Source organism: Histomonas meleagridis (genome assembly GCF_020186115.1).
Source record: "Histomonas meleagridis strain 2922-C6/04-10x chromosome Unknown contig_1, whole genome shotgun sequence".
Taxonomy (NCBI): Eukaryota; Parabasalia; order Tritrichomonadida; family Dientamoebidae; genus Histomonas; species Histomonas meleagridis.
The window spans coordinates 259,170-274,332 of NW_027150746.1; the positions used below are offsets into that span (position 1 = coordinate 259,170).

General features: G+C 32.1%; 6 protein-coding genes across 6 annotated transcripts; 3 read left to right on the top strand and 3 right to left on the bottom strand.

Annotated features, from left to right (window-relative positions):
* Positions 1 to 370: 370 nt before the first annotated feature.
* Positions 371 to 634, top strand: GO595_000080 (uncharacterized protein; the record flags this gene model as incomplete). Its single annotated transcript, XM_067921513.1, has 1 exon — positions 371 to 634. The coding sequence occupies one exon, from the start codon at positions 371 to 373 to the stop codon at positions 632 to 634; it is 264 nt and encodes an 87-aa protein (XP_067779535.1).
* Positions 635 to 1,187: 553 nt separating this feature from the next.
* GO595_000081 (translation initiation factor IF-2) lies at positions 1,188 to 2,504 on the bottom strand (the record flags this gene model as incomplete). The annotated part of the gene is made up of 1 exon (XM_067921624.1): positions 1,188 to 2,504. The coding sequence occupies one exon, from the start codon at positions 2,502 to 2,504 to the stop codon at positions 1,188 to 1,190; it is 1,317 nt and encodes a 438-aa protein (XP_067779536.1).
* Positions 2,505 to 3,718: 1,214 nt separating this feature from the next.
* GO595_000082 (uncharacterized protein) lies at positions 3,719 to 4,696 on the top strand (the record flags this gene model as incomplete). The annotated part of the gene is made up of 1 exon (XM_067921735.1): positions 3,719 to 4,696. One exon carries the CDS (start codon positions 3,719 to 3,721, stop codon positions 4,694 to 4,696), a length of 978 nt encoding a protein of 325 aa, XP_067779537.1.
* Positions 4,697 to 5,231: 535 nt separating this feature from the next.
* GO595_000083 (GDP dissociation inhibitor family protein) lies at positions 5,232 to 6,554 on the bottom strand (the record flags this gene model as incomplete). The annotated part of the gene is made up of 1 exon (XM_067921846.1): positions 5,232 to 6,554. The coding sequence occupies one exon, from the start codon at positions 6,552 to 6,554 to the stop codon at positions 5,232 to 5,234; it is 1,323 nt and encodes a 440-aa protein (XP_067779538.1).
* Positions 6,555 to 11,262: 4,708 nt separating this feature from the next.
* Positions 11,263 to 12,033, top strand: GO595_000084 (U1 small nuclear ribonucleoprotein 70 kDa; the record flags this gene model as incomplete). The annotated part of the gene is made up of 1 exon (XM_067921957.1): positions 11,263 to 12,033. The coding sequence occupies one exon, from the start codon at positions 11,263 to 11,265 to the stop codon at positions 12,031 to 12,033; it is 771 nt and encodes a 256-aa protein (XP_067779539.1).
* A 1,322-nt stretch (positions 12,034 to 13,355) lies between these two features.
* On the bottom strand, positions 13,356 to 14,684 carry GO595_000085 (pachytene checkpoint protein 2-like; the record flags this gene model as incomplete). Its single annotated transcript, XM_067922068.1, has 1 exon — positions 13,356 to 14,684. One exon carries the CDS (start codon positions 14,682 to 14,684, stop codon positions 13,356 to 13,358), a length of 1,329 nt encoding a protein of 442 aa, XP_067779540.1.
* Between the last annotated feature and the right edge of the window lie 479 nt (positions 14,685 to 15,163).

Below are 15,163 nucleotides of genomic sequence, written 5' to 3' on the forward strand. Positions count from 1 at the left end.
TGCCTCAAAGAAAACTATGATATGTTTTGGTCTTATGTTAATATAAATCATCAACATTTATCAGCATCAGGAATTTCTATTTCTTGGAGTCCACCTTGGCATTCATATAATCCACAAAGTACTTATCAACTTATTGCCATATATCATGATGCAGGTAAGGAAAATGCAAAACAAGAAACAGAAGTTCGTGAGTTTGTTGATAAGCTGTTTTCCCCAGAGGGTTCATTATATGAATACCGGAAAGAAAATGATTGTGTTGGATATTATATTTTAAGTGATGTTGAACTTGATAATGAATAAATTATTCATTTTGATAAAGAATTAAAAAAATCGAATAAAATCAAAGAAATAGAAAACGAAATTTTTTTGAATGAATCAATATAACGACCAATTAAACCAAGCAAAGACACCGGAAGAAATTGAAGATATTTTGGCTAATGCACAGAATGAAAATAATAATAATGCTGAAGATGATAATAAAGGTAATAATGATGACAATAAGGCTATGATAATTGGAGTGTCTGTTGCTGTCGGTGTTGTTGTTGTTGCAGCTGTTGTTGTGGGCGTAGTTGTGATAATTCGTAGAAGACGTAATTCTCAAAATGTGTGTAATAAGTTAATGGAATCTCAATAAAATTGTTAGAATTTTCTTTTTCGTTTGTTATGTACTCACTGTTCATCGCGAAGACGAAACAACGATTAACACGTCTCAATAAAATATTTGGTTATTGTAATATGATTCAAACTTATGAATAAGATTGGAATACAATTATAATGTAATTTTATATAAAACAGGAGTAAACTGTTTCCAAAAAGTCAGCAGCACTTTTCGATCGGTTTTAATAGAATCACGTTCAAAAAGTGATGCCGATAATGCCTATTTTTTTTTCGCAGACAAAACTAACAATAGTAACTATCCCCGTTGGAATGACGATAAAACTTTTTGTAATACAATTCACTCGAAACCGATCATTTATTTGTCCGACTTGCGCAAACGCAGAAAATAAAGTTCAATAATGTATTGAAACAACATAAAAACCGTAAAATTTCATTTGTATGAAAAAGTGATTATTTTAAAATAAAAACCGGTTTTTCAAGAGGTGAAAATCATTTTACAAACGACGCAAAAAAGACCAACAGCAATATGAGAAAATTATTTTAGTTAACCAATGAAAATTAGACCTGTTTTAGCTTGATAAAGATGATGTTGTTTCACTCGATGACGATCCACTTGAATCTGATGATTCACCTGAAGATGATCCACTACTTTCAGTATCATAATAGTATTCATATATTTCCTCTTCATATATTTCTTCCTCATATTCATAACTTGAAGACAATGAAGATGATGTTGTCAATGTTGTTGTTGTAGTAAGTGTAGTTGAAGAGGTCTCTGTTTCTGTTACATCTGTTCCAGACGTTGATTCTTCTTCTGATGAGGTTGACGATGAGGTTGATGATATTGGTTTCGGCTTTTCTTTAACTTCGACCTTCACATCCTCCTTCTTCTTTGGCTCCTTCTTCGGCTCTTCCTTCTTCGGTTCTTCTTTCTTCTTTGGTTCTTCCTTCTTCGGCTCTGGTTTCTTGGCAGGCTGCTTCTTCGATGCTGGTCTGGTTGTTTGCTTGCGGTTCACTTGACAGATCAATCCGACGAGAATCAAAATTATAATTAATAGAAATGAAAGAATCTCAAGGATGAGGAACAAAACTGTGATGCAATAGAAAACGGAGTAGGATGCGACGCCATATTCCTTCATACTTTTTGAAGCGAGAGTTGTGATTCGATCTAATGTACTAAGACCTGCTAATTCAACTTGTTCGGTGTAGAGATCGCACCAATAGTTTTGGAAGTTTTCGACATCCCAGTTACCAATGCACTCGGCTTCGACATTTGACAAATCGTAATCACATGGATTTGAACTTGTAAGGTCGGTTGAGTTGGGTATTGTGAATTTGCATGATGGGACAGAGCCAGTAAGGTACATTGAGTTATAATAAAACCTGTATGAAACATAGAAATCGCCTAATGTATAAGAATTGACCTGTATTGATGCATTGTTGACTGGGAGTTCTATTTCGGCTATTCCTAATTGGTAGTTGTTGTCGACGTAATTACGAAAATCTTCTTCTTCATAATAATTGTATCTGGAAGAAATAATAGAGTTTCCATACATTGTGTATGAAAGCCCTATGATCTGTGAAATGATTACACCCAAAGTGAAAAGCAATGAGAAAACTAAGAATACTGTTACAATCCATTGTTTTTTAGACTGGCCAATAAAAAGCATGACTGCTGCTATAGTAAATACGAATGACGCTATTGCGAACACTACTATACACATTGTAACATGGTGCATAGAAATGTTTATTCCGAATTTTAATTGAGAATAATTATTTTCGCTGTTAAAAATCAGACCGTGAATAAATACACAAAGGATTGTAACAAGAAATGTTGCTGCCGAGCCTCCGACTAAGTAAGGAATGACTTTGGTTCGAGAAGGCATCTTTCTGTTGTGAAAAAACGTCGACCCTTTGAACAGGGACTCTGAATTTTTTGAATACACAATGTCAGAAAATTGGCTTTTTGACTAGATTTTTTGCGGCTAATTAACGTCTTGTGTGCTTTTTCTTTTCTTTTGGTGTTTTTGAGTGGCAAATTTATTACAGTTCATAAAAATCTTTGTGAAAACATTTAGCATTATTAAATCATGAAAAAAATATGAATTACTCTCTCGTTTATTAATTTCTGGTTGGAAATCTTTCATTTTCCCATAAAAAACATTGTAGAATCATTTTTTGCTAAATCTCCGACAGCTTTTTCTCTTAAACTACCAGTTTGCCAAATAAAGTTATCAATTGCTAAGCTTTTTGAGGCATCGCCTGTCAGAAGTGAAATGAACCCAACGGCAAAAAAAAACGCTGCTTTGTGGAGAAAGAATCTGCCAGAAATTCAAAAAGTTAAAATAAGAAACCAAGCTTTTGATAGAAATTGAATGCGTCAGTGAAAAACTTCTTCGAAGAAGCGGTTAATTTAATGGATTTGAATACCTATCGTTGCCGTTTTTGCCTATGACGAATTTTGCACCAAAAATGATTGCGCCCATGTGTTAATTTTGGGGTTTTTAAATAAAATTCTATCAAAAGATTCCCAATCGAGGTTTTAGTAAAAAAAATTCAGAACACTGATTATGAAAAGTGTGTTTCTCTTTAATCAGCGAGAGAAGTTCAAATCATTTGAACATATGCCCTTATCACAGTAAAGGCATTCTTTTAACCATGATTGCTTACAGCACTTTTTAACTTGGAAACAACGAGAAACAATCAAATGTTAAATGAGAATATACTTTTTTTTATTTTAAATTCTTTGACTCATCTCCTATATTGAATCCTTGCTATAAATGAAATATAATTACAAATTGAAGATTTTTGCAGCATTCATTTAGTAAATTTTTAAATCTCTTTAATGGAAAATAAGGTCATCATTTTATATTGTTCTTACATTCTATAACGTGTTAACATATTTCAATTTACGATAATTTGTCGAATTTTTGTAATAGTTAATTTCATAAGAAATTCAATCCAAACAAATACATCAATTTTAATAGTTGTGTGGTTATATTTTACAATATTTGTTCTGTAGGTATTGCTGAAAAATGTTTGTTCTTGTTCATTTTTGGGGGTGCCCCATTATAAAACCGTTAAAACTTCAGCCACTTTTATGGATATCGAACATTCTCTTTCGGAAGAAGGAATAAATTATGGATATCAAATGACACAAAATGATGAAACAATAACAGTCACTACAAAATATAGTCCAAAGTTCAGTGGGCAAGGAGTTATATTTGAATATCTACCAGAAGATAATTCACTATATTTAGGTTTCAGAGAACAACCACCAGAGATTTGTGGAAGATTATATAGTGGGGTCAACAGTGCCATTTGTAATTCTACATCAACAGAAATTATTGTTACTCTAATCAAATCTTCCAAAAATGAATGGCCTTTTCTAATCTCCTCGCCAAGTGCTCATGGCATTGATTCTAAATCACTTTTCCTTCTTGGTCTTCATGCAGATTCAAGCAAAGATTATCAAACTGCATGGACCAATTTTTTCAACTCATACAAAGCAGGGTATTACCCGGCTGCAATTCTAGTTGCCGACATCCTCATGTCCTCCGAAAACCCGTACAGTGTCAAACAAGACCTTGACGAAAGCATCAAAATTCTATTAAATATTTTTGATGAAACTCACAAACCACAAATTGCCATCAAAGCTGCTTCTGCGCTTAAGAAGAGGCATCGCTTTATGGACGCCAGAGCTCTTCTCGAGAGATGTGCAGATCAAGATGATGACGCAAAACTAATGCTTGCCAAGCTCTTAAGCCCAATATTCGGCGAGCTTGATGAGGCACAGCATGCTGTGAGCTTGTTTGCAGCCCTTTCGTCCAAAAAAAATCCCGAAGCGATGAGATGCTTGGCAAAGCATATGCTCACCGGCTCTGGGATAGAAAAGAACAAAGAGGAGGCAAAGAGGCTCATAGAAGAAGCGAAAAGTATCGATGGAGTTGCGGCCGAGATAATACAAATTTCAGATAAATGGTCGCATGTGTTAATAGGTGCAGCTATAGGAGTAGGAGTGGCAGCAGTAGCGTTTGGGATTGTTGCGTTATGGCGGAGAAGAAGTGGGAATAAATAAAATGAGGATTTTGGCTTATTTAATTAAATTCGTAATGATATCATTGTGTGCCCACAAAAGTCACTTTGAATTTGTTGAAATAATTTTAGAAAACGCTGAATATGTTTTCTTGTAATTTTTATGAATTGGATATATTATTACTCTAAAAATTTCAAAATTTTAATGGTTTTTACAATAATGAAAAATGGAATCAATTTGCACATGATGTCTGGTTTACTAATTCTCCTATGCATATCTTTTCTTCATTTGCCACATGTCATTTAGATGTTCTGTTTCTGAATGGCGATGATATTATCAATGGATAAAACATATAATGAACATAACAAAGAAATATTAAAGATTCCATTGACTACAATAACCCAAACGATTTAAACATTTGTTACATCATAATTCAGTTCGCTTAACTTTGTGTTTGAACTGTAATTCATTTCCCGAAATGTAAATACATTTCATCACATTGCAAAATATTACGCAAATTATTACATTTCAGATTATCCAAAATTATGAAAAACAAACTTCCCAAATTAGCTATTGTTTAGTCTTGGCTGAAATCAACTGGTTTGCCCATGATTTGCTCGTACAAATCAAGGACTTCAGCAATTGTAGTTTCGAAGTGTGTTGTTGGGTCGTATGAAGAGCTGCAGTACATTCCATCTTGGCTACCTGGGATTTGTGGGATGTATACGTCTTGAACTTCGACAGCTTGGTATGCGATCTTGCCGAGGAGGTCAAGGCCTGGCTTCAATTCAGCTTCTGGCTTATCTGTTTCAACAGTTGTAGAAACAAGAGCGACGTACCAGCCTTGTGGGCAAACGCGTTGTTGGTATGAGGTGAAGCATACATAGATATCATGCTTACGGCCAACTTCAGTTTGTGGGATGATGATGTTTGCGGAATCAATCTTGTTCTTGTTGCCAAGGCATTTGATTGGTTGGTTAAGAAGACAGATGGCACGAACAATTCTGCCTTCAGGCTTTGTCTTGCCTGGGATTTTAGCGAAATATGATGGATCACCAATGATGATTGGAGCATAAGCCTTCTTTCCATTGGATTCGATACCGACTGCTCTGCCATTCTCAATGATGATGTTGTCGACTGGTGTGTTAAGCATGTATGTACCACCCCAAACTGCGCAAAGACGAGCAAAGGCTTGTGGAAGATCACCTAGACCGTACATTGGGTATAAGTATGGTGAGTTTTGGTTCTTGAACTTAGAGATGGAGTTACCATAAAGGGCCATCTTGTCAATAAGTTCGTTAGCTGAGCGCTTAAGATATTGATCATCTGGTTCAAGACACATAGCGTGACCAATGAATGTCATTGTGGATGGATCAAGGCCGTATGACTTCATGAATTCTTGTGCTGTCATTGTCTTAACTTTGGCGTGTTTGGGATCACTTGGGTTATCATAGATGTTGGTAACTTGTTCAAGGAATGATGCAAGACGACGCTTTTCTAAGAGGCCAACAAGAGAAGTAGAGAATGCTTCTGCAGATGTTGATGGAACCTTATCAACTTTCTTGTTCTTGTAAACATATGAACCAGCGATAAGTTGGAAGTTAAGGGAATCATTAACCTTTGTGTGGATTAAAACCTTAACAAGAAGACCATCAGCCATGATGAATTTTGGAATAAGGTCGATATTCCAGTCACGATTTGGTCCAAGTTCTGCTGGTGGATCCTTGTGGAAGAACTTTTGGAAGAATTGTGTGATGTTTAATGAGGCACAATCAGCACCGTAGAAATCGTTACGATCGACGTGTAAAACCTTCTTCCTGGCAACTGAGAGAAGACCACTGAGGAGGCACTCCTTAAAACCTGTTCCGCATGCGATGACATCATAGTTATCACCCTCCATTTGCTAAGTGAAGTGACTGAATAATTTATTTCAAATTTCGACAAACAGAAACGGTTTTTGTAAATGGGCAACTTGGGGTCTCCTAAAAAAGTACAAGTGCTTTATAACCGTTTTCGTGAGATCGACCGTTTATTGTACTTGTACAAAATCTGACTAAGGTTAGAAGTACAAAAAGTGACACCGTTTCACTTGAAGCTTTAGAATTCGGTATTCCGTCTTCATCTGCATTGTTATTGGATCTACATTGATCCCTGACTGTCACATGTCATGCTATTTCACTGGAACTGAATGGTGTTAAATAATGTTAAAACCTTTTTAATCCTTAGTAAACGAAAGGCTAAAATTTTAATAAAAACAAGAAACTAAAAATTTTGTAAATTTATATTCACATGAAATCATAAAATTCACTTTAAGAATTACAAAATTTAAAGTAACGCCAAAGAACGTATAGATAAAATCTATTATTTGTTTTTAATTATTTTTATGCTATGAAGGAATTTGTTTAATTTGATTTTTTTTATCCTTTTTATCGTAAGAGAATTGAATTGTTTACAAATTAATTTAAATATTTCAGATATTTCATATCATATATTTCTCGTATAAATATGTTATTTCAATGTTAATATGTTGCTAACATGTATATCATGCTTATTATGAAAAAAAAGTCTCATTTTAAAACAAAATACAAATGATTCAAGAATTAAACGATGGCTTTCGTTGATTGAAAAATGATAATAAATTTATTCAATTTATCTTGTCTAAAAAAGGCAAATTAAATAATTTTATAGACTAAAATTAACCAAACTAATTGATAGAAATGATAAATGATTATAAATTGTGTCTTAATTACGAAATATCTTTTAAAAATTAGATTTCATCATAAGAATTACAATGAAACTTTCTTGTTCGAATTCAGATAGTCAAAATTTCAAATGACAATTAATGACGTTTAGAATTTTATGGAGCTTCAACAAGAGCAATTTTGTCAGTTAGCAAATGATGCTCTTTCTACATCTAACGCACGTGAATTTAGCGAAAAAGTTTTAATAGATTTCTTGAGAGCTGATCCACTACATTTTGAGCAATTTTCAATGAATATGATTATGTCGGATCCAAATCCAATAAATAAACAAATAGGTATTACACTTCTTTGCAGAGGAATTAAACTCGGAAATTTATACCAATTAGTTCAGTTTCAAAATGAATTCTGGCCTCTTTTTTCAATTTTTTTTCTACAATTTATTCAAAGGCAAGATATTCCGCACAATTCTAAATTGTTAGTTTCTTCTATTGTTGCTTTGCTTGCTTCAACAACATATAAACAGACACAAGGAACCATTATTCAAAATTATGTTTGCGAAATTTTCACAAAAGTTCCAGAATTTGAACCGTTCATATACTCAATTATATCTGAAATTTTGCTATCGACTGGTGACTTCGCCGGCTTTGATCAAAATTTTTTATTACAATTAATTACCAGAGATTTAGTTTATGACACCTCAATTCTTCCAAGAGCGCAGTTGTTTTTTACAATTTGGGGCATGGTAAGTGACGAAGTTGCTCTTAATTTTGAATCTGTATTCTATAATCAATTAATAAATACATTTCCAACTGAACAGCTTCCAGGCCTCCTCACTGCCATTGATTCATTTGCTGAAAATCATGCTAATATGTTCTGCCAAAAACTTTCATCTCTTGTCGACTTTCTTTGCAAGATTGCCATCAGCGAAAACTGCCCTTTTCGCAATCTTGCTCTATATATATTTGCTTCACTAGCTAAGGGCGCTCCTATAATGTGTTCCAATTCACCTGATTTTTTTAACAATGTGTTTTTCGTCTTATCGAAGTTAATTGAGCAAACCGAAGAAGATTGTTCAGAACATGATTACAACGATATTTCTACATCATCTTGTGCTAAATATGTTCTACTGACTATTTTAAAAGTTTCTTCCTCACCAAATTATCTAATCTATTTTCTAAAATATCATGAGCATATTTCTCAAGGTGAATATACATGGCGACAACTTTATCCTATTTTTATAGCATATTCAGGTGTGGGTATTTATGCGTGGTCGGCTTTTCCTGGGAATCTGTTTGATTTTGTATGTCAATTAATTAACATCATTCAAAATCCAGTACTTTCACATTATTTACTTCGGATAGAATTATATAAAATGATAAAAAACTTCTGTAAACAAAGGCCATATACATATCAAGAAAGAGGAAACATATTAATTTTCTTAAAGAATTTTGTAAATGAGCAACATCCAAAAGCTTTGGAAGAATGTGTAAAAGCATTAATGTATTTCTTTATAAAGCTTCCACGCGAAGCAATAATACAATATTTTAACACTGAGTTTAACTATTTTTTGGAAATACTTACAAAAATTCCAGAACATATACAAGTTTATATATATAAAATCATATATAAATTTGAAGCCGTTTTAGGAATGCATTTTCCGTTTTATAATGAAATGCTTACACTTTTAAAAGATCGTTATGTTAATGCAACATATCCAGTATTAAAAGTATCAATAATTAATGCTTATTATGGTTCATTATGTACTTTTTTAATGTATAATAAACAACTCACAGCTGAAATACTTCAAGTTGTGAATTGTTTCTTAGATGATTTGATTATAATGCAAAATAATTACATAGATGAAAAATTCGATGAATCTTGTAACCATGCAATTCAAAGATTAATAATATATTGCAATTCACAAATTGTTGACCATGTTTTTCTAAATGCATTCCAAACAATTCAAGAACCACTTCAAATAATAACTTTGGGTGCATTCGAAGATTCATCACTTTATCCGCAATCTGTTTATTATCGTTTGATATCAGATAATAAATCAGAAAAAGCTTTTTCTCCAAAATCAAACATAGATAAAATAGTTAATGCTATTACACTTATTCGTGCGTTTTTAGATCAAAGGAAAGATGAATTTTTCCAATATGTTCAAAACATAATAACTTTAGCTGGAAATGTTCTTAATCAAAAATTTTATTCACAAAAATTAGTTTTCTCATTACTTAATTTGTTGCATCAAATAACTTGTGAATTTAAAGAAAACGAAATAATTTTTGCGATTTTTGAAATAGAAATACGAATTATTAATGCAATAATATTAAATATAGAATCAATGTCAAGCCTTAATAATTTCATTTTAACATGTGAAGATATATTTGAATTTATTGTTACTACTAATTATATTAACAATGAACAAATTCATTTACTTTTTAAAAACTTAGTTACACTTCTTAATAATCTTTTGATAATAAAACAAAAAAAAACTAAAACTCTTAAACAATATCATTATGATAACATTGAAGATGAAAAAGATATTGTTTTTGTTGATACTTCCATTGTAGAGACATGTTTATTCATTCGTATTTTAGTATGGAATCCAAATTATTCCAATTTAATTGATGGTCTTTTTGTTAAAATTGTACAAGATTTAGAAGTTTTATTAAATGATCCAATTTCAAAAGAAGCTGCAATTCTATTAATTGGAACATTTATTGTCTATAAGAAAAATGAAATCCAAATTACGCAGAATTATATTCTTGCAATTATTAATATTGCTGCTTCATTTACACAAAATTGTGAATATTCATCAATTGCATTTGGACAACTTGTTGAGATATTTAAGAACCATACACCTATAAATGATATGTTATGTAATAATTTATGCGCATTGTTTAAAAATACGCTAACTGATCCGAGTTTACAAGAAGAATATGCTGATATTTCGGATTCATGTTTAGCTGCTTTTGCTTTGTTTATTTGGTATTATTTGTTACCTAATCCAGAATGTTCTTGCCAATCCATCTGTAACGATGCTTTAAATCTGTTCTTCGATTCGTTGCCAATATGGGAAGGAAATTATCCGCATGTTGTTTACGTGTTTTTGTTCATCGCAGATTTGGTGTTGAATCAAGACCCATCATTAGAAATACAAAAAAACTTCACAGCAGCAATGAAGGCAGTAGATAAATGGTTCTTATCTTTCGATGATGATTCAAAAATTTATGACGTCCCAGCAGATAAAGTAAGCGAAATGATGCTAAAGTGCTTCGACGAGTTGTATGCAAGCGATGAAAACTGTGACTTGATAAAAGGCGCATTCGATGAAATAAGCCTTGATTCAAATTTGATGGAAAGATATAGAATATGGAGAAGCAAGGATACAAATGAACAGTAAAATAGTGACTGTTTTGTCGATTTTTCTTCTTTTCTCAAAACTTTTTTAGAATTATGAAGAGCATTTAATGGAACTAAATATGAAATTTGTTAAATGAAATTACAAAAATATAAATTCAAAATGATGAATTCGGAAAATCTCAAGAAACACAATCATTCATAATTAAATTATTATTTTAAGCAAATAATTGATTCATCAATTGATTACTTATATTTCATGTGATATATTGAAATATATTACTATTATATAGAATAAATTCCGGAAATATAGAAATTGTTAAATTCCTTCTTGAACAAGATGGAATTAATGTAAAAGGTATTTATTTTAATATTTCAAAATAATTATTTAAATTATCATGTAATGTTAACACATCACATGTTTGCATCTAAAAGAGTTGTATAGCTATACCAAAATAATTAAATTACTTCTTGAACAAAACGGAATTTCTGCTATGTGAAACCGTTTTTAATTGGTCATTCGGTTTAAACAGTTTTGGGATGCCACCAAAATATGCAGAAGAGATCACACAACTTTTTAAAGCTAGGCCAAAGCTTAGAGTCATAAAGCCTGAGCCAAAACCAGCGCCACGAAATTTTACTGGGTTTTCTGCATACTTGGAAGCAATTAAAAACGTAGAACTTCCCCCACCTTCTGAACCGATCTTATCAATTAATGAATCCAGAATTCAGCGGAGAATGCAAAGGCAACAAGCCAATGAAGAAAAGCTTGCAATTCAAAGAGCAAATTATCATCCAAAAGATAATCCAGACGCTACTTCAAATCCTTATAACACTCTTTTCCTTGGAGGCATACAAAGCAACCTCACAGAAAAAAGTGTGAGATATGAGTTAGGTGTTTTTGGTCCAATTAAAACAGTCAAATTTGTATATGATAAAAATACAGGAAAACGACGCCCATACTGTTTTGTTGAATATGAAAAGGAGAGCTCCTTCAAAAACGCAATGGCCCAAGGCTCCAAAATTTATTTTAAAGATGAAAATGGTGAAAATCGAAAAGTGATCATCGACTGCGAAAGAGGACGGACAGTCACGGGATGGCTTCCCAGGCGCCTTGGAGGTGGTATTGGTGGACTTTCTCGAAGGTTTACTAAGAAGACAATTGTAATCGAGAAAAATGTTAAGCGTCCGAAAAGATCTGGATACAAATATGGAATCCGCTACAAAGGCGTTCTCGCTGAAGTATCAAAGAGAAGAGATGTCAAGCTTGGAATTGAGCGAAAAAGTTATAAGCCAAGAAAAGGATGGTAATTCTAAGCAGAAGTTCTCATGTAAAAAGTTTGTAAAGGTTTTTTGGAAAGAAATTTATTCGACGCGAATAGTGAATGCGATTCTGTAATAATTTGATATTTTTTAATGATAAACATTGATAAAATGCATGATTTCCAATATAGACCAAGGAAGATTAGTGTATGCTGAAAAAGAAAATATGTTAAAATGCGTGATTTACAATGTTTAGACCAAGGAAGATTAGTGTTTGCTGAAGAAGAAAATATGTTAAAATGCGTGATTTACAATATATAGACCAAGGAAGATTAATATTTGCTGAAGAAGAAAATATGTTAAAATGCGTGATTTACAATGTATAGACCAAGGAAGATTAGTGTTTGCTGAAGAAGAAAATATGTTAAAATGCGTGATTTACAATATATAGACCAAGGAAGATTAATATTTGCTGAAGAAGAAAATATGTTAAAATGCGTGATTTACAATGTATAGACCAAGGAAGATTAATATTTGTTGAAAAAAAATGATAAAATGCATTATTTTCAATTGAAGTTTCTAAATTCGGAATGTTAATATTTTCTAATGATGAAAATTAATAACTTCCAATTGTTATAACTGAATTTGTTTCAAGAATGATAATTATTTTCATTAAATACTATAATAATTTAAAATTTTGAACACTATATAAAAGCAGTTGATTCAAATGATGAAACTAATTTTGTTTGTTAATGCATACAATCATTTTTCCTTATGCTCCGATATTAATTTCATTTAAATTCCAAATTCAGTAACAATAATTGGTGGTTACTCATCATGTTATTGACAATATCATTAACTGATTATTATTACAATTCCAGGATCACTTAATCAATAATAACTAATGTATTAGCTTAATGTTTTTTCTTTGGAAGTAATAAATTGTAAGATTATAACAATTGGAAGTCATACATTACATATAACTTCCTACCGAATATCACATTTCCAGATTTTGTTTCTTCAATTGAAACATATACATTTGCTTTTGTTCATCTTTAATTAATTTATTATTGAAAATCCAAAGGTTCATCTTTTGAAGAATGTAACCAATATCCTTAGCCAACACATACATTCACAAATGCACAATCAAATGCATTATCGCAGACTTTAACATGTTCAAATATATTTACTCTTTTACATCATTCACGCAAACATTACCATTATTAGAACCGATTGCACATTCATATTTGTCCGGAGCATTCATACATGAGCACAGTTATTCATTTTATTTATTATTCAGATTTACACAATTCTTAATCAAAATGAAAACGAGACAAACATATGGATGTTATGTCGTCAGAAGTATTTCTTTATTCAGAATTTTTCTTTTCGAATTGCTGCGAAATTGCGAAGTCTAACGCGTCTATAAAGTCTAAATACTTCGCCGGGATTTGCATCGCTTTGTACACAAACGCAAGGAACGGTAACCGCCTTAAAATGCGTCCTGACAAACCTTCACATTTTTCGGCACTTTTCAGGAGCAAATAAGTGTTCTGGAAACTCGTTTGAAGTACTTCTTGTTGGAAAATCGACAATTTATCATAATCGAGTAAACCGAAGTTTGACTCAACGATACCTTTGTTGTACAGTTCATCGACGCAACTTTTAAGAATTATATATCTTGCGATTTTTGATGGAGGTCCAATATATTGCTTAATATCGGCTCTCGACAAAAAGGCAATGTCAATACATTCGGTTAAATTAGAAGTGGCCAACATTATAACATTAGTCTTTTTCCTTAATTGATCTATTTGCGTAAGCAAAGCATTAACTACTCGAATGGCATCGGACGGATCTGAGCCATTCATTGATGATTCTCTTGCGGTTGCTAATGATTCTACTTCATCGATTAATACGATAACAAGAACGTTATGATCTGATGCTATGGAATTAATGCGGTCAAATAGCTTCTTTACCATTTTACCACTTTCGGCAAACCATTTGGAAAATAATGAATGAGTATTAATTTCTAATATGGTCCCATATTGATATATATGTGAAAAACGTATCGATAACTTTTGCGCTAAACCATGACAAATGGTCGTCTTTCCGGTTCCGGGTGGCCCATATAATAATATTATTCGATTTGATGTAACAGTGTCTGGACATACATCATGATTAGCAAATTGAACACTCGTCTCCATAAAGTTTAATAACATCGATTTAATGTTACTTTCTTCACCTTCAAATATGACAGAATCAAAATCATTTTGAAATTTCTCCGAGGGTAGAATTGTCTGTTGTGCAATTGATAGTATTTCTCCATCGTTATCAATAATATCATCATGTGATTCATCATGATTTAATATATAACAATGAATCTTAATAGGTGGCGTATCACCATAAATATTGATTTGTTCTATTGATTCTTCATATTCATTAGATGGTAAGTGTACTGATTGTATAATTTTATGTTTTGTCATTGATCCTACATTTCCAACATTTAAAAAAATATTTGGTTGCTCATTTGCAATCCCTTCAAAAAACGTTCTTATTTCGTCCGTTGATATTGCTGAATTTGCTTGAATCGCAATTTCAACATCCATATGAATTTTAATTTGCACATCATCAATTTGATGTAGCAAACCGCTAAAACCGTCCGACTGTTTATCCATTGAAATGTTGGGCCAAAATGTCATTGGGGTCAAAGGCGAAGGCGTGAAATCGTTTTTGAAAACCCTGATGTATACATCAAGCTGGGTGTGTTGGTGTGTTGCTGGTACAACATATCCTTCAAAAACCAGCGAAATAATTAAAATTCCAATTTGAATATTAAATATGTTTAACTACTCTGAAAATTTCCCCTGCTATGTATTACTTTAAATGCGTTAATGTGAGTATTCCTTGAACATAGTTCGATTTAGGTGCTTTCCAGACTTGAGGATGCAGTAATAATCCACAACCGTTATTTTAATAAGTTGTATCGTATAACGGTCACTGTAATTGAATTAAACGATAGCTGTTTTGAATATTTTACATTTGATATAAAATATTGAAAAAGTTTATTAATGTTTTCCCACTTATTGAATTGAATTTAATCTCCCGAAAAGTGCAGGAACATTTTCAATGTAACAACCGTTATTTTACAATACATTGAATTTTTCAAACACTGTAAACG